General features: G+C 37.6%; 1 protein-coding gene across 1 annotated transcript; it reads right to left on the bottom strand.

Annotated features, from left to right (window-relative positions):
• Nucleotides 1-19,117: 19,117 nt before the first annotated feature.
• LOC100888366 lies at nucleotides 19,118-23,477 on the bottom strand. Its single transcript, XM_030973573.1, has one exon. It carries the CDS (start codon nucleotides 23,385-23,387, stop codon nucleotides 21,840-21,842), a length of 1,548 nt encoding a protein of 515 aa, XP_030829433.1. The 5' UTR covers nucleotides 23,388-23,477; the 3' UTR covers nucleotides 19,118-21,839.
• Nucleotides 23,478-27,073: the final 3,596 nt, after the last annotated feature.

Raw genomic sequence — 27,073 nt, 5'->3', positions numbered from 1 at the left:
GCAAAGTTTGCCTACGGACAGCTTCTCTGCGTCTGAAAGATGCTCATAATTGTCAATTGTCATAGGCAGTATTTCCTTGCGATAATCTTCTAGGAGCTCATTGAATTTAAGCTGAGTGCTAGCCCTGTCTGACATAGTGCAGCTGATTTTGAGGAGAATGTGTTTGGCAGTGTCATCTGCCTTTTCAGATGATTGCTCAATGTCTCCAAGAATCACCTTCAGTACATCTAGAATATCTTGACCAGCCTTTGACACAATATCTCGAAGTCCCAACACTCGAAGTCTTCCTTCTGGATCAGAGACGTGATAACCTTCATATTTTTGGCCAAATTTAGAAGTTTCATCGCTCAGTAAGCCAAGACTGGACTGTGAAGGCAATTCTTCTGCTAACTGATTCTGTGCAATAATGAGTCGCATGATGTTCCAATCTGTCACTGTGGATTTGGAGGGGATGTTTGATGCTTTAAGGCCACCTAATTTTAGCACACTTTCAATTACTGGGCCAATTTTGCCAGATGGCACATTATGATTTAGGAGAGCAAAAACACATTGTTTCATTTCATTTGTGTACTGTCCACTGGAATCCTTTGTTGGAACTGTATCTTGCACCATTTCTCTAAGCCATTCATTCTCATCTTTCAAATTTTTTTTTTCTGTAATTAGTTCATTCATAGTTTCCTCCAACTTTCCAACTTCTTCCTCTTTTTCTTCTTGTGTTTGCTTAATTTTATCTTTCAGTTTTTTTCTTTTGTCAGCAAATTTGATGGATTTCTTTTGATAGTATGCAGACGATGAAGCTTTTCTTTTTAATTCTGCTTGTTTTTCTGACAACTGTTTCTTCAGTTTGTTGTTTTTCTTCTTTACTTCTGATGCTGGTGGTGACGGTGGTGGTGGTGGTGGTGGTGGTGGTGGTGGTGGAGGAGGTGGTGGTGGAGGAGGTGGTGGTGGAGGTGGAGGTGGGGGACGTGGTGCTGACTTCTTGGGAAATATGAATTCTAAGTCTAGTAACTGATCTAATTGTAATTTCACTTCATCTATCCTTTTACTTTTGTTAAGGTTCTGGTATCTTGATCTAAGACTTTCAATCTTATATTTGTATGCACTGCGAGAAGGTTTTTCCAATGCATCATCTGATTTAATGACTTCATTAATGGCACCAGCTATTCCATGATTGTTGATTAGAGTAATCACTTCTCTATTCTTCAACTTGGTAATTACTCATGATTTAACATAAGCTCTTCAAAGGCATAGTATTCTTCAGTAGCGTCTTTTTTAGATTTATCGCCGTCAAGTTCTAGCATAGTACAATAGTGTAAGGGCACAAGCAGATGTTTTTGGGCCTTCCAAACGAAATCGTCTACTGTGTCCTCTTCAGTACAAAATATGTCTTTACACAGACAATCAAAAATAAGATCTAAAAAAAGGTTCATGAATGGCCTCTGTCTGTCATTGGCAAGTGAATAAGATCTGACAGCATTCACCAATGCCTTTTTGCAGTCATCCTCTGTATATCTGTTATTAATAGCAGTGATGAGTAGTTCACATCTGGCTAATTTTTCTTTCTTAACAAGCTTTCTAAAACTCATCTTGCCTTGGCTGTTTCTTGAATTCTTCACTTTCTTGGAAGACTGAAACTTGAATTGATTCCTAATATTTGCCAAATCATAAAAAAAGGAATAATATTGGTAGAATTGATTGACTCTCATGCAGTTTGTCTCTAGTAAAGAGTTTCTTAGTACCCCCTCCCCCCAAAAAAAAATCTAATTTATATGGGCTACACTCGTTAGACCTGTTAATTGTTGAGTCATTAATGATCTGTCTTATCTCTTAAAATAAGTTTGAAACTATGAAAAATACAGTTTAGATTTTATCTTTAACAATAAATTAATTATTTTAACTAATTCGAAATAATAGCAATGAAAGTCTTTTCAAGTTAACATCAACGAGCCATCACACACACAGTCAAGATGCGATTCCAGAATTTCCAGATTTCTTAGATTCGACACCGTTATAAACAAACGTAAGTCGCAGCTTATCGCACATGCCATATCAAAATCAACGTACAACTTTGGTAATAATTTAAATAAATACATTTGTGTAGAATATGAGAAATCATAGATCGAATATCACATTTTGTAAGCTGTTCTAAAATGTCTGCGAACGTTGGTCACCCCTTCATACAGCCTACATACGGGACACAAATTGTTCTTAATTTGAGCAAGGACCTTACTTCTCCTCTTCCTCTTCCTTAGACTAATATTAGAATCAATGATAACATTTAAATCATTTCTTACCTGCAAACACGGGGATAAGACCTCCAAGCCCCCATTCCCTCAGCGTCTTTGCGACACCCTCCAGATCCAGCTCCATTTTGTTTCTTGATTTTGTTGCAGGCGCGGCTCTGTACGTAGTACTAGCGCATATTGCACGTATATTGTATGTGCTTTTGTGGCTTTTGTGTACATTAAACTTAATGTTCGCGAGAGATGACATGCAGACGACATCGACGTGTATACGCGCTTCGTTCAGTTGGGTCACGTGACCAAACTTTAATCAACATTGATTAAACTTTACTGTGGGAATTTTGTTTTTAATCCATGCTGGATTACAATGGTTGTCAACGTCTTAGTCTTAACCAACATAGTTTAAAAGGAAAAGTTTTGATCAACACTGTTTTTAACCAACGCAAGATTAAAAGTAAATTTTAATCAACACTACATTTTTAACCATGGTTGAGCGTTTTTTAATCAACAATTTTTTAACCCGCAGTTTTTTAATACTTGTTTTAACAATGTAAGGATTAAAATTTTACATTATTTTGGCGAAAGAGTTGCATGCATGTTATCATGAATATGCAATGAGTGAGCTCATCATGTCACATACCATCATCCATAATGCATCAGTCTTTTTCCTACTACTGTCAATGCCTTAATGGCAAGTGGTGCCTAATAAATATGTTTGTTTGTTTCCTCACTGTGTCCAAGATGCTTGTAGATGTACTGTCTGTCTTGCTCAGACACGTCCATGAGAGAAAACTTGGAGCTGACAAAGTGCCGGTTTTTGGTAGCAGTCATATTCTGCCGGTTTTCCAGCTCTAGTTTTTCACATACATTATTGAGTGCATGCCAACCAGACATATGATTTTCTGAATGACCTGTACTCGGGAAGATGAATTTGTTGCTTTCTGCAACTGTTGCACATTTTCTGGCTTCCGGATCTGCGAGCAACCTCATGGCTGCATGTGTATCATTGGGGAAGAGTAGGGGAACCAGATGCTTAACTCCTTTCCCACTCTGATACGATACCTTTAGCTCACTGGACAATGCCTGATCAATGGGATCAAGGTTTTTCATCTGTATTTTGTCCAGCCATGCCCCTTTATCAGCATCAATCCAATCTTGGATTTTCAATCTGCTTGGTTCACCCCCTCGGCGGGCATTGAACAATGTCAGTCGACAAATGACCAAGTCCCGAAGTTCTGTGTAGTTGTGTACATCCACCCAAGTAAACTCATCACTGGCAAGTTCTGTAATTCTGCTTACAGTATAGTCTCTCACTTTCTTGATGTCTGATTCTGTGGGTTATGATTCTGGTCTCCTCAATTTCTTCTCTCGAGCTTGGTTGAGACAATATTCTGCATCTCCAAAGATCATGTCGTGATTTACTTCTAACACGGTGGTGAATTTATCTATGTCTGCTGCTTGGGCATCCCCTTCTTCGTCTGCCTCACACAGATAAAGCCCTTTCATGATCTTACTAGCAGATTTTAGTAGGTAATAAAGTCCTAATTTCAGACCTGGCTTGATTCCTTGTTCAGAGGCAGATGGTGAGAAAGCCGATTGTTTTGAAGTGTATACTTCAACTGCCTTTTCTAGGTGTCTGAAGTTATTTCTCTTGAACAAATCACGTGCATCTCCTTCCTTTGACGGAAGTTCACCCAAGTTTTCTTCTGTCTTCGCATATCTGACATAACAGCCTTCCTCACCTCAGCTTTCTTGTTTTGCTTTTTCTTTTCTTTACGCCACATCCTCTGGCCAATTTTGATTATTGTAGGATCACTTCTACACAATTTGCTGCATGGGATGTTTTCACTACATTAGAGCCCTCTATGAACAACTTCAGGCTTTCTTGAATTTGAGGCTTCTGGAATTGTCTCTTGATCCTACAAAATGTACGAAGATTTTGGACAAGACCATCGACCAGTCTGCGAACTTACAAATGGTCTACAAATGCTGGTTTTGTACGACCTTCTTAAGAAGATCTTACAAAATAGTCTGAAAATTGTAAGGTGTTCGTTGTCGTTCGTAATGGTATTTGTGACCAAGGCTTAAGGTACATGGACAGCATATCTGAAAATTACTTATTTTCACAAAAATCATCTGGAGTCTTAAAAAATGCAATGATCGACAAAGATAACAAACTTGAAAAAAGAAAATGAGTGTCCCTTCCACAGTGGATGAGAAGGGTTTCAATCAATACTTACATGTCCTTCACCATACCCATCGAAGAGCTTTGGAAACTCTTGAACAAGGGATGTGGCCATACCAAGTTTGATAGAGGGCTTTGAATGAAATATAAAAAAACAACTTTATCAGACTTACTTCGAGCGAATTGCCGGCGAATCTTCCCGCCACGCTCGTTACAACGTAATGGGAACAAAGTTTTTGTCTCTTTAAATATCTCTGAGGGGATAATAATTTTACCATATCATAATTTGACTCGAGCAGGTCATATATAATGTCAAGTGCATGGTTGTCTACAATGTGGTAACCAGGTATGTCATTCAGTGAGCAAGTCTCTTATTCCTTTTCTCTGCATATTTCCCTCATTAAGATCTTGCTCATAGTTGGTCCTTGTTCTCAAAAGAGCTGCCTCTTCCATATCTGCTTGCCTTGCGTTGTCACGGTGCATCTTGCACCTTTCATGATGAATACCAGCATCTTCGATAAAGTCGTTTGTTTTATATTAATTATATCCTTCAAATGGTCGACAATGTCTTGAAAAGGTTCTCCTGTGTTTTGGGGGATTCGGATAGCTGTAGACTGGACAACACTACTCGAAGCTAGCAGTTCAGAGATGATTATTCCTGCTCTGTTTTCACAATCCTCTGCTGTGAGGTAGTCCCAATACTCATATTCAGCAACCTCGGCAGCAGCACCATTTTCTTCGTCAACGAAATAATCTCCACCATCATCATTGAACTCCTGATACTCTCCTCTCACGGGTCGTTTCGGATTACGGCTTCATTTAATATCTCTGCTTTTCTCGCATGCTCACATATTAGATGTACTCGGAATGTTGACACATAATTATTAAAGGAACGTCTACACCCATCTTGTGAACAAATGATTGTGTCCATAAATAGATGTCCATGAATCTCATTGTGAACATACCTTAAATGCCATATCAAATATGAAGGGCTGCCTACAATCAAATGCTCACATGACTTGCTACGCGTCCTCGTCCAAACAAAAAACGTTGGAAAGGGTCTGAGGTAGAAGACTTTAACAAAAAAAACTCAACCACCATTTACAGGTACAAAATAATACGCCTGAAAACTGGAATCTCTGGAAAATATGTCAACTGTACCTCAGCAATTCTTTGCAGCAGACACTTAAACTTTAGTCTGGCCCCAATCGGTTTGATCAGCTCTTTAAGCCTCTCCTGTTCAGTGTAGAGGGTTTTAAGGCAGTCCTTGTTGATGCCTTGTTCTTGAGAGCCGAAGGTTAGTTTTTAACCACAACAGGACAACATTCAAAGATTCATAACTTTCTTATTCTTTGCCCGAATTTGTTCAAATTTGTTCAAATCTTCAGTTTATCCCAGAGATGCTCAGTTTTAATCCCAAAGCAACTCATTATCCCAGTATCAATTTTGATGGCCAACTAATGAATTTATTGGCAGGTCCCCCCCCCCCCCCCAACAAAAATTGAAACATCTCTTAAACAGTTCACGTACCAGACACATTCCAAATTTCCAACCACTTACACAAACATACTTCCTAAGAGTTGTGCGTACGGATATCACTGCAGATTTTTTTTTCTGGTAGTTCATACACAAGAGAGCAAAATATAATTATTTGAAATATAATTTTTCATCTTTAATTAGAAACCTTAAATTTGTACATTGGGAAATACCTTTCATCAAATCATCTCGCAAATTTGAGAAATTTGCAAAGATTTTGGTGCTCTTTTTAGTCAAGTGCAGCGAAAGTTCGACATAGTTTTAGATTGGTTTGGGCCTATCTAACTCAGTTCGTTAGGGCTAAGTTCACATCTAGCTTAGACGGCCACTGTCAAACAAACAAATAAGTTACAGTACGGCAGGTAGTCCGTGGAAAGTCCACTACATACATCCCAACACATTCTGAAAACTTTCACTTGCAAAACAAATTGAGTTATGATCGGATGATGTGAATTTCATCTCTTAGAGACAAAGCTATCCACTATTGCCCACACTTGGGAAAAGGCAGGACCGTGTCTTGGCAATTCACACATTCATTCCATCTCTTCATATTGTAACTTGTATCTTTTGAAATAGAAAATCATCTCTTTTTTTTTAAAGTTGTGCTATTGTGAGCAAGTGCAAAAAATTGTGGTAAGGTGCTTTACGGTGGTTATATTAGAAATACCTTTACATCGCTTTAAAATACATGTATATGACACACTATTTCATTTTTTTCGAGCAAAAAGGCATTAACTCACGTCATTTTACACAGACTTAAAGCCATTTGTGGCTCCAGCAGAAGTCATATTATTGAGACCGTTCGTAATATTTTCAGGATTGAATCTTTCACATCAAGAAAAGGCAATCATATGTCAGAAAATGTTTAAATCATGTATAACTTCAAGATGTGGTGTGTTGGAGTTAAGTGAAGCTTCTTAATTGAATATTCATAAGAGAGTGAAAATAAATCGATATTGCAAACACTCTCTAGCTTATAAGTAAACGTTAAAAAAATTAGAGTGTTTGAATTGTTGAAATGACTATTTCACAATTTAAAGATACTATGTCACTCTTGCAGCCAACATCAAATTCTGTAAAACTTTGCAGGAATTATGAATATGTCATGTATGTCCTATCTGTGAAATTTAAAAATTAGCAGTGTCCTAGTATTCAAATTATGCAAGGAAATCCGTTTACCTTCTAGACTTTACTGTCAGACAATATTTAGTGACTGACATTTTTTTCTTTGATAAGGACATAACATGAGCTGTAACATGTACATGGGCATTTGTCTACATCAATAACCCACTACTTGTAATGGCCAAAATTAAAGTGATTACATCTTTTTGCAGCAGAAACGTATGACCAATCGGTAAAAGGGCCTGAAAATCAGACTATTACTTAGGTGATTACAATCACTTTAGTGAATTCGACAACTAATGGTCGTTATTTTCCCACTAAAAGCCATTTTCAAGCCCTTTCGTTTTGAGGGCAGTTCTAAATTTGTATTGTTTTTTAAATGCTGTTGGAATTTAACTTTCATTTTGGGGGGCTTGCAAATGGGACATAGTACCTTTAAAGTACTGGGGGAAAAGACATTGGGAAGCTCTATATCATAGTAAGATTTTTAGTTGTATGGTAAAAAAAATGAATTCATAACTTTCGTTTCCTTCTATAAACTTGTTTAGCAAAATAATGTAATGCATACCGGTAAGTTTTTTATTTCTGGTTTGTGTTTTTGAGAAAAATATAAATGTTCTCGTGTGTTTCCTTCTTTGTTTTATTTACAAATGATGCCAATTAATGTGGATGTTCTATTCAGCAGCATAGCCAAAGAAATGTTACATCAAACTTTTAACAAAGAAATTGAATTATGGTGTGTGAAACATTTTAATAACATTTGATGCCTGTCACTGTTATGCTTTCATACTTTGTGAGAATGTGCATTCTGTGTGATACTCTGTATGTTTCATTTATGTTATGTACACCATATCCAGTGGAGCTTCAGTACCAATAATGGCGTTAATGTCCTTTGGCAAGTCATATTTGTTACCCAGGTGTAGTGAATGGGTAACTGGTGGGAAATAATTCGTTGAATGCGTTTAGTGCTCTAGGGCAGCTTAGCTCACACCAGGGTAGTGGGAGTACTGAGCCTGTAGGTTCCTGGAATATCTGACGCATATTAAAATATATATTCTCTCTCATTTTTCAAACATAAGACAATCGTATTCTTTTAACAAGATGATTTTATAGGATTAAGTAAATGTGAAATCTGGATTTACAATTTGCCTGCTCATAATAAGACGCGACCTGTTTTCAGTTACTTAAAAGAAAGATTGTTGTTTTGAGTAACCACATTGGTATCCATTTTGAATTGCTTAGTTTTCTTACTATCTTTTCACAAAAGAGCTCAACTAAATAAAAACGTTGAAGCACAATGTATTTTGTATCGTCCCTGATCATTCCTTCATTGTATTAAATGTGTAAGGATTGCTTTATTCGAATTTTTATTTTGCCGACATCATGCTTTGTATATATTTCGTTGTATATTATTATTTTTTGAATATTTTTTTTTTGTCACTAAGTCTCATTTAGCTTTGCCTTATTTTCTATTTGACAAATCAGGAGGAAAAACAAATTGATTTTGATGTTATGATTTGTGGTGGCTGAATTTGATTAGTATAATTATATTCAGTTGTATATCATCATTTTTTGATATAATTTGTTTTGAATAAAAAATTCTTGTCACTAAGTCTCATTTAGCGTTGCCTTATTTTCTATTTGACAAATCAGGAGGAAAAACAAATTGATTTTGATGTTATGATTTGTGGTGGCTGAATTTGATTAGTATATATTCAGTTGTATATTATTATTTTTTGATATAATTTTTTTTGAATAAAAAACTCTTTTCACTAAGTCTCATTTAGCTTTGCCTTATTTTCTATTTGACAAATCAGGATGACAACATCTGATTTTGATTTGTGGTGGCTGAATTTGTTTAAGGAGTATGATATAAATGTAAAGTGACCACTGCGCAGTGCTGAAGAGAAAATGTACGAACATGAACGTAGAAAGAACGAATCCTGTCACATTCAGGATGCAAATCGATTTACAGTACATGACTTGAGTCTGTAATTTGAAATGTTTACATGTATATCGTCTGCTTAGAGTGAGAAGGCATTAACTCATAATTCTGATTTTGTGTTTTGTTTTATACCATGCTGGCTGTCAAATGATATTGCGATTCTATAAAAAAAAAATGGTTCCCCCCCCCCCCCCCAAAAAACAAAAAAAAAATTGTTCTCACATGTCTATAAACATGCTATTTAATATTCCTCTGTGGTGATAAAACAGTCGTACACTTGAGTTCTTGCATTATTTGTATGCTAACTAAAGCCCCCATCACACCGAACTAGTTCTCACTACGTTCTGGAAAATGTTGCCAAACTGGCTCAAACTGTGTTCGAACGGAGTTGAACATAGTACCAACTGTTTACGATCTGTTTAAGAACTTCCTCATGGACAGGCTCAGACTGGCTATACGGGAGAGTGCTCTAGAATGTTGAGGCTGTACAAAAAATTCCCCGTCCTGCAATATTAGACGGAGTGACAACGTAGTTAAAACGAGGAGGACGTACTCCAAACGGACGGAATTGCTGTACTTCTATCCTACTTGGAACGTGTTACAACGTGTTGTGGTCGAGCAATAATAAGCAGCAGTATAAGCCCCCATCACACCAAACTAGTTTTCACTACGTTCTCGAACGGTCCTAGAAAATCGTTAAAACGGGTTATGGTCGGGGAAGAATGTGTAAATAATGTCTATGATACGATCTTAGATCGTTCTTAAACATTTCTCAATACGTCCATCTCGTCTGTACCCTATCCACAGTCAGATCATGTCAAGTTTCAGATTGGGTTAATTTGCCATTTCCAAGCAGTCCAAGTCCGTCCTTTATCAGTTTAAAACTAGTTCTACCTCGTCCAAATACGTCCAAACCATTCTAACTATTTCGCAACTTGTTCTAACTGGTTTGTAACCCGACCATCCCGTTCAAGGACAGTTCAACTCGTCCTCATCTCGTGCGTTCGAACGCGCTTAGGCTCGAAGGCTATAAAAACCCAACACGTTCTTGCCATTCTACCTTTCCTTTCAATTATACTACTACTAATTGATGCTCGACCACATCACGTTGTTACACGTTCCTATTAGGACCGACGTACGGCAATTCCGAAGTACGCTGTCATTCCGTCTAATTTCAGGACAGGGAAAATTTTGAACAGGCTCAAAGTTCTATAGAGCACCCTTCCCGTCCAAGCCAGTCCAAGCCCACCAATGAAGTTCTTAAACAGATCGTAAACAGTTGATACTTCGTTCCAAAAGAGTTTGAGCGGGTTTGACAACATTTTACAGAACGTAGTGAGAACTAGTTTGGTGTGATGGGGTTTGACTTGAATGTCTTGATCGGCAAAGCTTGAAGCGTTGAAGTTGATCGGGAATAAGGAATGGCAAGAACGCGCTGGGGTTTTATAACCCTTGAGCCAGGACGTGATTGCACACGTTCTAGGAGCGCGTTCAAACGCACTAAGAACAAGACGAGGACGAGCTGAACTGTCTCCAAAATAGTTAGAATAGGTGTGGTCATATTGGGAACGAGGTAAAACTAGTTAATAACGGATTTAAACTGTCTTAAACTGACTAAGGACTGGCCTGGACTGCCTGGAAAAGGCAAATTTACCCGACCTGAACTTGATTTGAACTGATTGTGGACGGGGCACAGACGAGATTGACGTATTGAGGACTGTTTATGAATGAACTAGGATCGTATTATAGACATTATTCTACCCCGACCACAAGCCGTTTTACGATTTTCTAGGACAGTTCCAGAACGTAGTGAAAACTAGTTTGGTGTGATGGGGGCTTTAACTGTGAATGTAGAGGCGAGTCCTGTAACAGTACATTGTTTCGTAAGACACTATTAGGTGCTTATAAAATGTACATGTACATTACATTTCTATTGGTGGTCTGAAATATTGGATGACTTAAAGAGTTGTTTATGAAGTTGCAGTCGCCAAAGAGGTGAGGGCTGAAGAGACATCGGGGCTTATTCTTATAAACAGCTAATCTATTATAAACAATATTATTTAATTTTGTCCTATTAGATATGAGAGTTTGATAGTTTGTGATTGATTTGAGGATAACTGATTGATATTATAATACGTGAATCCCTCTCGGAGATGAACGAGAATTACAGGAGGCGTTCGCTTCCCACTCCTACCACCTACACACACACACACACACACACACACACACACACACACACACATATACACATTGCTGGTGTCAATCGAGGATTCCCTACTTTATAAATCTTCTGAACAAAATGTAATACCAATATAAATTGTATTTTTAGAATTTCACAGTCCATGATTGAACTATGTGAATGAATTTTGATAGTTTTTATCTCAATTTTCTGCATTGCTGAATATTTCTTGCTATCTCCCCTCATCTGTAATGATAAGGTACCCTTTGTCTGTCTCTTCCCCTCTTCAACTCTCTCCCTCTCTCTTTCCGTCTCTCTTTCGTTCCCCTTCTCTCTCTTTCTCTCTCTCTCTTCCTCTCCTTCTCTCTCTTTGTCATCACTCTAACTCTACCTCTCCTACACCTCTCCCTATCTCTTTCTTTTTTTAACAAAAATTTGAATTTGATCAATGAATTTTCATGAAAAGTCTATGTTTGATTATGGATTTATGTCATATTTTGTGTTATTTCAATTTAAATTGTAATTGTATTGTATATATCCTTGTGAAATGGATCGCAATTCAGCCATTGGCTGCGATGATCTTTTTAATAAAAACCATTTCTATCTATCTATTTCTATCTATATAAAACTATACATCAGTGAATTATAACATGTTCGAGCCTTCGAGGACACACACGTTTGTATGAATATAATATCCCGAGGACCGTATGGCATTTTACTGCATAACCGAGGACCTTCTTTTCCGTTCAAATAGAGCACCTGAACAAAAGTACCCCTATAAGAAAGGGCCTCAAATTTTAAAACAATTTACAGGGTTCTCGAACCGAGGAGGTCCTCTTTTCATGAATGGTCGACAAAGTGAAGGTAGGCCTACAGTTCTTTTGAGTTTCCTCGGTACCCGTCTTACATACGCACACCCACGCACACACACCCACATATTGGACCTTCTACTTAGTTTATCAAGCAAAACTGCAAAAGCTTTTCCCTGCAATATCCAGCCTTATTATGCAACCCATTACTCTCGATTAAACTTTAATCAAATATTTTTGCGCATTATATGACAACAAAAAAGGGATTTGTTTGTTTTATTTCCGAAAATCATCGTAAAAAACAATAACACAATATAAAAAATCGACGAACTGCGAGCAAACGTGAGTTATGATCATGAATACAGAAACTCAAGTTTAATATGTATTACGGAAACTTGGCTTCGTTCAGACATTCAATCTAACAACATTGAGATAAATGGTTTCTACTCCATGAGATTGGACCGTTGTTTGGAAGAGACAGGAAAAAAGAAAGGAGGTGGACTCTGCATATACGTTAACAAACAATGGTGTAGCAATATTACGAATAGATCGAGTATTTCGTCCAAAGATATCGAACTGATGTGTGTCTCATTTCGCCCCTTTTATCTGCCAAGAGAATTCCCCCAAGTCAATGTACTCTTAGTTTATATACCTCCGAGCTCAGATAAAGAAATTGCCAAACAAATTATACAGGAACAAGTGAACGAACTCGGAATACAGTCCGCCGATGCACCCGTTATCATATTAGGCGATTTCAACCATTGTGACCTGGAAACTGTTATGCCCCATTATTACCAATACGTTGATATAGCAACAAGGGGAGAAAACATTTTAGATAAATGTTACTGCTCAGTTAAGGATGCCTACAAGTCTCTTATTCGACCTGGGATTGGTGCTTCAGATCATCACACTGTCCATCTTATGCCAAGGTACAGACAAAAGATTAAACGTGAAAAGCCAAGGAAAAGGGAGATAAACGTGTGGGACAATGAATCGAGTGAAATGCTACAAGCCGCATTTGATATCACTGATTGGGACGTATTTCGTGACGAATGTGATGACATACATGAACTAACGGATACAATAAATAGTTATGTCACTTTCTGTGAAGACTTACACATTCAATCTAAAGAAATCAAAATCTACCCTAATGGCAAGCCCTGGTTTAATGGAAAGATAAAAGCAACCATAAAGGAAAAGAAGAACGAGTTTAAGAATGGAAATCATGATCGGGTGAAAGAACTGACTAGAGAAATAAAAAGACAAGTCAGTGAAGCAAAGCGAAAATATGGAGAAAAGCTGGAAAGGTGCTTCAAGACAAATAATCCAAGGAATGCATGGAAATGCTTAGAAGCAATGACGGACTATTCCAACAAAAAGCATGGAAACACTTTCGAGCACGAAGAGAATGCAAAAGAAAAGGCAAATGAACTTAACTCATTCTTCTGCCGCTTCGAAAACCAAGATCGTCAAGACGAGCTCAACGAACAACTAACAGCGTTGCGTAACAGAGTAGACGACCGCGAGCCTTTTGTGATCCATGAATCAGATGTTCGCAAACGGTTCAAGCTCATTAACCCTCGAAAAGCATCGGGGCCTGACGGTGTGAATGGACGAGTTCTGAAGACCTGCTCGTCCCAACTCGCCGTCCCATACGCTATGATATTCCAGACGTCGATCTCCGAAAGAGTAGTACCTGCCTGTTGGAAAGCGTCTGTAGTTACGCCAGTACCCAAGAACAATCGCCCCAGCGCGAATGGGGATTTTCGCCCTATCGCACTGACATCGGTTGTTATGAAAAGTCTGGAAAGACTAGTACTTGAAAAGCTGACAAGCTCAGTTCTTCCGCTACTAGATCCAAACCAGTTTGCATATAAAGCGAAGCGTTCCGTTACCGATGCAGTTCTTACCTTGACAAACACGCTGTACGAACACTTAGATAAGGCAAGGTGTTATGCCAGAGCAACTTTCATAGACTTCTCGTCGGCATTTAACACTATAGAACCCCTCATCCTACTACAGAAACTTCAACATCTACAAGTTCAGCCATCTATTATATTGTGGCTGCAAGACTTCCTACATGAAAGGACACAGAAGGTCAAGGTCAACGGTGTTCTCTCTGACGAACTTATCACAACAATTGGTACCCCACAAGGGTGTGTCCTCTCTGCGACCCTATTTACCCTGTACACCAATGACTGTATATCTAATTCTCCATCTGTTCACATACTTAAATATGCAGATGATACAGTAATAGTAGGATTGATTGAAAATGAAAATGAACTTGATTACAGAGCTACCATTTCCATGTTCGAAAATTGGTGTAGGGAAAACTATTTACTGCTGAACTCAAAGAAAACAAAAGAAATTGTTTTTGACTTTAGGCAAAAGAAAGCTTTTGAACCCATTGATAGACCTGTATACTTTAATGATGATACTATTGAGAATGTTGACAGTTATAGATACCTAGGTACAGAAATCGACAATAAGCTGTCTTGGGAAGACAAGTCAAAGCGCACACTAACAAAATGCAACCAGCGCTTATATTTTCTTAGAAAGTTAAAGTACTTTCATGTGAACGACAGAATTCTGTTTCTCTTTTACCAGTCGATAATCCAGAGTACTATTACATTTGATTCCATTATCTGGTTTAACAATGCAAGGCAAAGTGACAAACAAAAGCTGAGAAGGGTTGTAAAACAAGCCAGCAAAATAATGAACCATACTGTTGACCTAGATGAAGTCTGTAAGGAAAGAGTAGTATCTAAGGCCCTATCCATTATGTCTGATCTTACCCACCCCCTTAATGACCAGTACATACACCTGAGGAGCGGACGAAGATTGAGATCTATTAAAGCAAGAACTAGTCGCCGCATTAATTCATTCATACCACTTTCCATAAGAGTAGTTAATGAAACCCAGTAAAGAATAGAGAATGTGAAAACCATGCAAAATACCCTCATTGACATGTTACACGAATATATATATTGTTTTAGTATACTTACTTTACTGTTGTACCTCTACTGTTATACCATATCAAGAAATAATTTTTAACACAAAATACCTACTTTAGATTAGAGCATATAAGAATTTAAAAAATGGAGGGTATGTAAGAAGAAAGAGAAGAAGAAGAAGAAGAAGAAGAAGAAGAAGAAAGAGTATTTAAATGTATATTCATCATGACCATGTATATTATATCAAATGTATACTAAAACAGGGCCCTATGAATGTCAATTATATGTTGTTCCTATGTTCATTTATATGTTGAAGCAAGATTGTTCATGTGCATATAAACAATTATCCTATATGGACTCAATAAAGAAATGAAATGAAATGAAATGAAATGAAATAACAAAATCAAAGACTGATAATACAAAAATAGAATGATAAATCGGTTGGATAGTCCATTTCAGAGCCATTAACCTAATGGCTCTGTAGCCTCTGTTCTTCCATGGAGTAATGCACATTATCTAACCGAAACTTTGTCTAAACAGTACTCTAACTGGGTCGCATGAGGTACACAGGAACTTTAAAAAAAATTGTTTTCTGCAACGTGTTTTGGAATCCCACAAAGCTGTAAACCTGATATTAGTAAGCTTGCCACTAATTCTACTTGATCGTACTTGTCAGATCTTGATAGAAATCTTCTTATTTCCAACACATTCCGTCTAACTCGTTTCCAAATCTTTCCCCCGATTGATACCTCTTAAATAGCCAGTGCTCGGTTTAATTTGCATTTTGATTGCATTCTCGTGTTTCCAACGTGCGTATGTGGGATCCGCATCATAAATATTTCATTTAAATGGAATGGAAAAGCCCGGAAAGCGTTTAGAATTATCAGTACGGAGGATAATTATCTCTTCCTTCTGCTTGCCTCCTATATTTTACGATCTTCATCTTAAAGATAAAGTTGAGTTCTGGTCACGCGATTGCATTGTGAAAGAAACGGAGTGGAATAGATTTGAAAAGTTGATCATGTATAGCATATAAGTATTGGTGCGTAATGCAAGGTTCTGGAGTCATGAAAATGATAGAAAATTTGGCCCAGTCTTGGTAAAGTAACAAGCTACTGGACACATATAGCACTGTGGTCCCATATACATATTGGACTACACAAAAATGTGATATAAAAATCGGGCCTCATTTTTAAGCTGTTTCTTGTCATATATAGAATATGAAGGCATTCGAAGAGCCATGATTTTCAGGGAACATTGTTTTTCTCATGTCCCTCCACACTTGCATAATCACAATGATAACGCTCACAAATTTTTCACCTCTCCGAGTCCCCAGAACTCAACCTTCTCTTTAAAACCCGCTAAAGTGTTGGGAGCCCCAGATCTTCCCTAAAACCTTATCTCAAAATGTCACTTCAAATTTATAATGACGTGAAAGAGGATGTCATTTAACAACCACTTGTGCAAGGGTTTTCAAAGCAAATGTGTCTAAAGACAAATATTAATGAAAGAATGCACAATTTTAGTATTCTGCGTACAACAGAAAATCCAAATTGTGTACTATTTCATCAATATTTTGATGGGGTTAAACCCCACATTAGTATTTTAATGTGTGTATTTTTGTGGAACCCCCCCCCCCCCCCCCCCCCCCCCACTGAGCGACTTTTTGGCCGGTGCGATTTTCAAATTTTCAATTCTCTGAGAAGGAGCTCTTTCTGACATGTTAACTTTAGGGCATTACTTCAAGATTATGTTTAAGGTAACGCTGATGATTTTGGAAGAGGAGGGAGGGGGAGGCGGAGCAAAAATAAAAACATTTCATTTCAGTATAACAACAAATTCAAATTCAAGTTCATTGATACAAATCCACAAGGTCGGATTATCATCATACACGAACAACAAGACACAAGGACAAAATACATACATTGGTACACAATCCATACATTAGGTCAGAATACACCTGGTTGTAAGTAAATTCTTTTATTTATTTTATTTATTTATTAGACTTATTTTAGTAGGGTGGCTCCATCCGTAGTTAAATACTGTTTTCCGTGGAGGCCCTACAAATTAAAGATCATAAAGTAACATCAAATCAACATGCCATAAGTGCACAATACGGGAGTACTTAATTACTACAATTATAACAATTTTCACGTTCCGTTGCCATAAAATGGAGATGTACATGTATGTTGTGAAAAATAGCACATTTGGTACAAGGAATCGTAAGAGTATTCTTTCATCTCAGAGTGGGCATTTTTTCATTGCTGGCTGTAAACTTAAGAGTTGACCTTCCCCCCAAATGGCTTTGTCTAAATGTTGTCGAGATTTTGTCTTTAATGAAAGAAAATTGATCGGATTCAATAGCAGTATCATTACACATGTTGCAGGCGGTGATAACTGACCTTCAAATGCTTTTCAACCTAACTTAAAGATAAAGACCAGTTATGGTCATGCGATTGCAATTGTGAAAGAAACGTTGTGGAATCGATCAGAAAAGGTTGATCATCTAGCATATAAGTATTGGTGTGTACTGCAAGGTTCTGGAATCATCAAAATGATAAGATATTTGGCCCAGTCTTCGTAAAGTTACAAGCACTGTACACAGAAAGATGTATATGGGACTACGCACACGTGCGCGACACGTGCGTTTATCTCTCACAGTCCAATAGATAAACTAATTCACCAATTATATTAGTAGGCGGTTTCCCGGCAAAATTTTTATCATCATGTAGTAGTCAAAACATATTCTTTCACATGATTGGTAATAAGAGCTTCCATTTCATTTTTTGAAATTGGGGCGTTTCCAATACTGGTCTTTACCTTTAAATATTAATTTACGATTTTCTCCTCCTTATGTTTTTTTTGTATGTTGGTGGTGGTGGAGGGGAGGGACTCCTTCCACTTTTAAATACATCATTGGTGGTATTCATTTTCATTTATTAGATTAAACGACAGTTGTAATGATAAAGTAATTGACGCAAAATAATAAATGTGCCTATTAAAAAAATATTGATTTACAATGGAGGGTGTATCGAAGTCATTATCTACCTTAATTTTCACCGTCCAAATTGAGAACGACTGCGAAAAGATCCGGAGTGACGACTTCTTTACCTTCAGTTACTTCAATCCAAGATTTGATCCGTTTGTATAACAATAGTTTTTTATGATTGCATTATACTTTGAAACAAATTAAATTGTAATTTTTCTCTTTTATTACATGTTTATATTCCTTAGTATATAATTAGTTCATAATTCTGAGGTCTGATATTTTACAAAGTCAGTTAATGCATTATTTTATGACATGAACTATGCGATGCATATATATTTCTAGTGTTCACCTTATAATATTCATAGTTGTTATGCAATGTACCTTTGTATTTGATCAGTATGTACATAATGGTTTTTCCTTTCTTTATATCTGTACCCTTTCATCCCCCCTCTCTCTCTCTTTATCTCTCTCTCTCTCCTGTTTTCCCATCTTTCTGAATATTTGATCTCCATTTCTTTTTTAAGTCAAATGTTTAAATTGTAATATTGTATAAGTTTAATGGTATATATATATGTATATATATATAGTATACATATACACGCTCTTCATAATTATGTATATTATAGTGTGATATCTCTTGAAACGTACACTTGTCTTTTCCACCAATTATTTACTCATGTGCAATTCAGTTACTTGTTACTGTGATATCTCTTGAAATGTATAATTGTATAATTATCATCAATGTTTTATTCATGCGCAATGCAGTTACTTGTAACTGCGATACATGGAAATGAATCAATTAATACCATTTATCTCTATCTAACTATCTACATAAATATCTGATAATTGATGATGAAATTTCGATCGTACAAGTACTAAATTACGTAGACATTAAGATTGATTGACCAAGGTTTGAAAATCGATATTTTTGCCAATTATTTTATAAATTAGACTTAGTTCTTTCTTGTTGCATTTATAAAAACCTTTCTAAATTAAGTCTGTGCTGGCATAATGAAGGCCTAGCGCTAAGTTTTGAATTTGAGAAGGTAATTCGTCCTTGTTTTCACGAAGTGACGGTAGTGAGGAAAATCGTAACGCAAAGTGAATGCAATTTTTTTTCACTACCGTCACTTCGTGAAAACAGCGACGAATTATTGTTATCTTAGAGTACTCTGTTTTAAAAATGACTCGCATTGAAATAATTTACACCAATAACAAACTATTTTCTCTTATCAAATATAAATCTTTTATTCATAATCCAGAATAGATAATATGCATTTCAACAATACTGCATCATATCAATTTGTAGAAAATAACACTAAAATCAGTATTAGCACAAAATTCAGTTGTGAATTAAAACATAGAAATATGAAGAAAAAAATTCATGTGATTTCATCAACTATCGCTCACAGATAAATAAGATGATCTTCTTCTTGATTAAGGTTGTAGTTTCATTTATCTTCAGACTTTCAGGTAATCTTAATTTACAAACTTGGAGTTGTCAAATACAAATATAAGCAAAGGCCTTCATAGAAAGACATTTGCTATCATCTAAAGATTTTCTTTTAAATTGTTTATTGATTTGAGCGATTAATTTTCCATATAAGACCCACCACTATTCCTCTGAAGACATGTGTTAAGCTTTATTGATTTTTATTGGGGGTAGCGCCAAAATAATATATCTCCACTACCAATGCTCTTAAATCTATTTATTAATTCTAAAAATGTTTCTGGTTAAGAACTTTAGCATGAGCTTCTAGTCCGGCCAATGGTACCTTTTTATTTATAAATCCAATAGATCATGTTTATTTGTTCCTATGTTTCATTAAACCTTGCCCTTACTTATTTCCAATGAATCACAGGTCCAAGATAAAGGTGGGGAGGGGGGGGGGGCAAAGTCTGACATGCAACCACAACAAAAAAGGTTTCATATTTCAGGTGCCCTTTTGGTATAGGCTTGCGATTGTAATTTTAGCTCCCTCTCCTGGATCCTTCGCTTGGACCAACGGGACCAATAATTACCTGGACGAAGGAGGATATTTAGTAGGACGTAGAACCACAAGGACATAAGACAACTGAGATAGACAGGACCAATTGTGCATGATCCATTGACCGGGCATTAATTTCATTGATGGCGTTCAACAGGTTTCTTGTCTTTTTTTATTCCAAGAACATCTAGTAATGAATGCTAATACTGGTCCTTCTACTACTACTTCTGCTACTAATAAATCCTACAACAGCTACAGCTTCTTCTGATGCGCCTATTTCTTTTTTTTTCTTCCTTTAAAGACCTTATCCGATGAAAATACAACTTTATCTACCAATGGGAAGCTGAATGAACATAGAATACCAATATAAAGGAATAAACAAATAATTGCCTTCTCGGTATTGCACATAAGCAAATCAAAACCTCTTTTTCTGCACCCCTCCAAAATAGCATACAATTGATATTATTGTACTCTGTCTTATATAAGCTTTCTGTTGATATATAATTCATCTATTTCATTTTCACATCCGACAGGGTCTTTAGCTTCCTCTTCCTCTTATCCTATTCTTCTCGTCTTTCTTCGATTTATAATTTTATTCTGTTCACTACAAGTACCATAACTTTTCACTTGGCTTGCTATTTTGGTCACTATATATAGCTCCCCTAATTCCTCTTTTCAATATTAATCACCATTTCAAAGTATTCTTTAAAAATATATTTTGAAAATAATGAATATAAATTTAAACCCTTTTTATTTTTAGCTTACCTGGTTACACGGAATAAAAAGTGTTTGACATTAGCATGTATAGTACATTTAATGTACATATGTTATAGTATTCTAATATTACGGGGCAATTAAATAAAGTTTCAGATATTTATTTTCAATCGAAGGTTATGTGAAATAAACGATTAAAATGAATGCAAATCCAAAGCTTAAATCCTATGATTGGGTGGGTGATTGCGTTAATACAGGTGTTCACATGTGTCTATGTTTGTACACATTATTTAGATATAATATAAAATCATAAGATAATGATAAAAAAACTCCTTCGGAGATTCATATAAACTTTGATAAAAAAAAAACTACCTGACGAGCCGTTTTCTGAAATACTGTGGCAAGATATGTTGAACAATTCGTATTTCAAATTTACACAACAATGAAATAGTCCGTCGTAGGATTTTGCCCTTTTTTCTTCAGAATTACATACTTTATCGATTACGCATTCTGGTGTTTCGGCTCAGGTTTTCCCAGTATTTATCTGCAGTGATAACCGAATATATCTAAACGTGAAATGATATTATCACATCGCTACTTCATCCGATTAATACATAATTAGTATTCAACTGTTCCTGTCTTCGTGTTATCCTTGACGTTTCTTTTCTCTCATGATAGCTCGTTATGTTAACAATGACCTAGATTTATAAGCTAGCGAAACGAGCGAACAAAATGTTTCTTCTAAGATCTGGTAAACATTATGCATCAAGTTGTGTGGTTATATTGTACCAATTGAGGTATATTAGGCAGGATTATGACCACAGTTCCGCCTGAATATGAGTTCATAGTTGCAGCCTGCAGAGTGCAGAACACCCCCACCCTACCCCACCTCATATTCTTACATTTATATGTAAATGAAGAGCGATTCACGGACAAGGCCATTAAGGGCCACATGATTCTCAGTCTAAATTGCCATGCAATTTTCTGCAAATCATGACGAATTGCACAATATGATTGCACAATATGATTGCCCATTTTCAGTTTTGCAGTAAAAAAAAAAAATCATAAGGCAACAAGTAATGAATGCTCTTTCACTGCTGAAAAATATCAATGTTAGTCTTGTGCAGTACAAAAATAATAAATGGATATAAATGTGCAGAAAACAAATACAATTATCATCGTCTCGTCGTAATACCCGTCTCTGGGTCTCGCTCCACTTGTTGGCCTGGTAGTCCCACGCCATTTTTCTTGAGTTTGTTCCTAGAGCGTGTCTTGGACCGATTTGAGCCGTTGCTACCCAGCTTGCCCGTCCTCCATCCGCAGAGCAGACGACTAAAACCCAACCGAAACTTTCGATTCATCAACCCATAGATCACTGGGTTAACGGCACTACTCAAGAACATCATAAAAACTGCAAACTTATCGACCTGTGCGGGAATTTCCACGTTTAGTACTGCGATGAAACTGACGATGGTTACGGGTGCCCAGCAAAGAACGAACGAGATCAGGACGGCGCAAACCATCAGCGTCACTCTTAATTCGTCATTATTCGATGCAGATGTCGAGTTTTGTGATGTAAGTGTCTGTGAACGGTCCCGCGCTGATGAAGGACGAAACGAATGTCGTAGAGATCGTACCGATAACCTGCGGACGTTGTTATTGTTAACTCTATCAACGTCGTAATATCCCGCCGTTTTGGGTCGTTCCTGCGCTGAAGACGGTATCGGACGTAAATCGCGGCTCGTCTGGTTAAACCGTTCGGCGTTCAAGGCTGTCTGTACTTGGAGAATGTTTTGTCCTCTGCTGCTTTCGGCCAACGCAAGGCTCAAAGCTCCGACAGGGCTGGTCTCAAAATTGATGGGAGTAGTTTTGGGCTCCTCCACCGATGTAAGCTGAATTGCAACTTTTCCCGATGCTCCTCTGAGCTCGCGTCTTTTGTAAAGTCTGGATGCCCGGATGCCATCTTCAGTAGATTGCAAGTCACCTGGTGCATTCGGCCCGGCAGTATAGGTAGTGTCCTGCACCAGGTAATCGGATATCCGTCCTTTTGATTCCAGAGTAGGTGATTTGACACTTCCCCTCTCTGATTCTTCCTCGTCCTCGTGGTGATCTAAAGTGCTAGCAGATGCACATGGGCTAATGGTTAAGATATCACGATCAAGTGACATCTGACGGGCTAGACTCGATGCAAACAGACTGCGACCATTACCGCCAATCTCGCTTGAAATATCACTAACAGTCCGCATAACCGGAGTCCTTCCATTCAAGGAAGGGGCATTGTGCATTCGGTTCTGTCTGCCCAAGTGACCGTTCGCTGGCGGCAACTGCAGATGCTGCGAACCAAATTCATTCCTGATAGAACCCGCGTTGTTGAAACGACTTTGCCGACTGCCATTTGACCACGAAGATCTAGCGAAACTTCCCCTGCTCCCCATCTGACCGCTGACATCAGTAGGCCTGCGCGATGACCCTGCTCCGCCCTCTGACCTTGGGTACACCTTTCCGCTTCCGCGGTGTGACCGCATCCTGCGGAAGTTGGCCCGGACCGTTCGGAAGATTCGGAAGTAGGAGACGAAGATGACGATGAAGGGGAAGAAAATCCCGAGAGAGAAGACGAAGACGGTGTAAGAGATGTTCGTCGACCACTTCAGCGTGCAGATTGCTCTGTCAGAGACGAACTCGTAACTTGACCATCCTAGGGCTGGTGGAAGCGCAAACAACATCGAAACAAACCACACTCCTGTAAATCAGAAGAGAAAAGAACAAAGTGACATGAACGTATTTTACATCATTTGTATCAATTATAGTTATAACAGTGGTGGCATGGTAATAGTCCAACGAATGAACGGTATAATAAAATGTTTTTGGAAGGTCGCATTAAGTGAAATGTGATAGCCAAAATGTAATAAAAAATCATAGTTAGACAATTGTTAAACAGTTCGCCGCCCAAAAAAATATCAATCATTTATCAGCAAAAAGGGCCGTTGGAATTTAATCTGAACAGCAGGAACGATAAAAGAAAAGTCCCTTCCGATGAAGAAATTCGCCGACAAGGTTAAGACTAAATCATCCAAATTGCAAGCGAAGATGCCGTTGCAGATAACAATTCAAATATTTTCTGTTAAGAATGTCGAGTTGAGAGAGGGAAAAATGCCCAATGCCTTATACTCTCTCGCACGATGCTCAAGTGAGCTCGTCTAATTCAACCACATCGTGTAGGCAGGTCATACATCTCAGTCTCATATTAACAAGTTTCAAAGTGAGTCGGTCTCAAACAAACGTAAGAATTGGTTGGTTCAGTGGCGTAGCATGGGTCAACATATTGAAGGGGCACTGAAACGAAAAAGAAGGGGGAGGCCAGGCACCGTTCATACTCGTTAAATAGAATGCAGATTAACAAGGCTAATGATAAGGGGTACGGAAGGTTGTCCGGGCGTCTTCTTTTCTCTATGAATCCTTTCCCTTACTCTCTTTTTAAATCCTTGATGGGGGGGGGGGGACACATGCCCTACGTCACTGATCTAACATTTTCCATTACAAGAGAAATCGTAAGAACGTTTCGAAATAACGAGGGTGGGTTGGGAATACGATTTGAAAAACAACATTGAAACTTTTAGGCCACAAACTCTTGAATTTGCCGAAGGACTCTTGAGTTCCTTCTCGTGAGTTCACCCAAATACTAGAGCCATCCATATTCACCGTCTCAACCAATTGCTTTTTCTCTACGACACGTGACGTGAAAGATAAGAAGAACAGATAGACGGTAGATCCCGGTCACGTTTTTTTGGATGTGTTCTTGTAAATTGTGAACGTTTTTAGACTCGCCTTTGGATACAGTTTCTTTTTTCAGAACAATGAAGACGGTAGATTCCGGTCACGTTTTTTGGATGCGTTCTTGTAAATTGTAAACATTTTAGACTCGCCTTTGGATACCGTTCCTTTTTTCAGAACAATGATGACAAAATAATGAATGCATTACTCATATTACTGATTTAAGTTTTATTTATCATTAAGGATTGTACGACGCACGTCTCCCGGCACGATTGCTGTAACCTGGACCCAATATTATACTTAAGCTAATTAAAAATCTTATTTTATAATTAACAGGCCTTCTTACTCAAATCAAGAAGTCGCAGTCGAAGTTGAGCCCAAAATGTCTGCTTAACAAACAGGAAGAAAGGGGAATTTAATGTTTTTTACCATTTTATAAGACTCTAAACCTGAGCTCTAATTCTAAACAACAATAAGCTTATAATGTGCTACCATGTTATTGCCGATTTTAGAAAACACCGTGTTTTGGAATAAAAAGGTGTTACAAATGCCACATTTGGGCTTTTAAAAAGCCCTAAAATCCACCAGTTTCGGGCTTGGCACCTGGACCCAACCCGTTGTAGACTCTGTCGCTACACTCTAAAAACTGAAATGGTAAATCACCATTTAAAAGGGCCGAGGAGTGACCACTCTTTCAAAATGGTAGATTAACACTTTGAATATGCTGGATCCAACACTATAAAGGTTGGATCTAGCAGGTTAAAAGAAACAATCTGACATTTTTAAAAAGTGGTCACTCCTCGGCCCTTTTAAATTGACATTTAACATTTTAGTTTTTAGAGTGTACGCTCCCTCGCAGCAGTGGGACCGTGCATACAGGTTGGCACTTCAACTTCAATACAATTTTAATCTTGGCACTTATAATAAACTGGTTGAGAAACTGAAAGCTCAATCGCATCCCTAATACCAGGCCTTTGCTATTGAGCCCGGAGCAAAAGTTGTCGGAGCAAATGAGGAGCTTTTATAAGTTCTTGCTTCTTTGTATTGACCAACATTTCTGCAAATTTGGTACGACACACTCCGATTAAATATGGCAATTGGTTAAATGCCACTCATTTTTGTTCTTCAAAAAAGCTCTCATATGGGGAGTACACAGTCAGGAGGACTAAAAATGACCTTGCAACTGATTCTTCAAAGTTTCCAGCTAAAATGTACTTTCAAGGGAACTATATAATTATGTCATGCTACGCTATCTCCCCCTCCCCACCCCTCTCCCTACCATGTCAGGCTATTATGTGTCTCTTCTGTCTCCCTTATTCTCCTACCTCCTCTCCCCCCCCCCCCTCTCTCTCTCCCTTCCATCCGTCTATCACTGTCTACCTCCCCCTTGTCTCTACCCCCTCTCTCATTCTCCATCTCCCCTCTCTCCCTTTCTCCATCTCCCATCTCTCCCTTTCTTAAAATAAAAAATAAATAAACTAAAGAACCATGCCACATTGACCTCTAGCAGTATTCTGTAAAATGTATAAATTATGCAGCTCAACTCTACTTAATTAAGGTTAATCGGACGCAAATACTAAATCATGAATGAGGGTGTGTAACGAATAAAACAAACTTGGCCTTGAACTTCATCAGTTTCAAGTCAACTTTTCCTGACTTATTTAAATATGAATTTATATTTAATTCCATTTATCTCCATTTTCTCGAGGCGGATGTGCATTGAACTACAGGAAATTGTTCAAGGATTTCCTATTTTCGAGCGTAATGATGATCGATCGCCAAAGGAACCAGCGCAGGTGACATGCAAGGAGTATATATGAACATTGTAAGGTAGAGACAGGGGGGAAGGGTAGATTTAAAATTCGCTTTGCAAGCTGTCGTTTGATTTTCAAAATCACGCCACTGTCTTATCTGTCTCTCTCTGTCTCTCTCTCTCTTTCTCATTCTATCTTTCCTACACCCCTCTTTAAATCCCTATATCTCTTTGTCCCGCCCCACCCCCTCCCCCTTTCTTATCACTTACCTTAGACTTATTATTTACCATCCCCTCTCTCTAGTTATCTCACTATCTAGATGTATAAAATATATCGCGATCCCTTTTTTCTTATCCCTTCTCTCTCTCTCTCTTTCTTTCCCTCCCCCTTGGTATACATAGCATATCGTGATTTTGCATGCAAAGATATAATTACCAAAAGTTTAACCCATCGATCAACAATGCAAATCACATAGAATATGCTTACTATTTATGCGTTTTGTACACAATTTATTGGCAGTTAGTTTTATGTATGTTTCATCGTAGTCATTAGAAGGCTTATATTACAGCATTTTCTCAAATTTAGCCAGTGTTTTTTTTTTTTGGGGGGGGGGGGGAGGTGGGGTGTGACTTCTGAATTGCCCTTTTTAAATTCCTATAAATGGACATGTTTCATTGTCATGATTTTTAAAAAATCTACTGTACCATTAATCTTGTAAAAGACTGTCGAATTTAATAATGAATGATTGCTGTTTAACATTATCTTTTGAATGCATAAGTCACTTTTCTCCTTTTCAGTGATCATTGAACTACTATAATGTCAAAGTTCATTTTAAACCCTTATTTCACGTTTTCTTGTATTTTACTGTAAATATGACAATTTTT

Source organism: Strongylocentrotus purpuratus, unplaced genomic scaffold, assembly GCF_000002235.5.
Source record: "Strongylocentrotus purpuratus isolate Spur 01 unplaced genomic scaffold, Spur_5.0 spur5_scaffold_6, whole genome shotgun sequence".
NCBI lineage: Eukaryota > Metazoa > Echinodermata > Echinoidea > Camarodonta > Strongylocentrotidae > Strongylocentrotus > Strongylocentrotus purpuratus.
This window is presented reverse-complemented; position numbering and strand designations above follow the sequence as displayed.

Coding starts and splice junctions, on each gene's coding strand:
- LOC100888366 (XM_030973573.1), bottom strand. CDS start 23,387: ATGTTGTTTGCGCTTCCACCAGCCCTAGGATGGTCAAGTTACGAGTTC.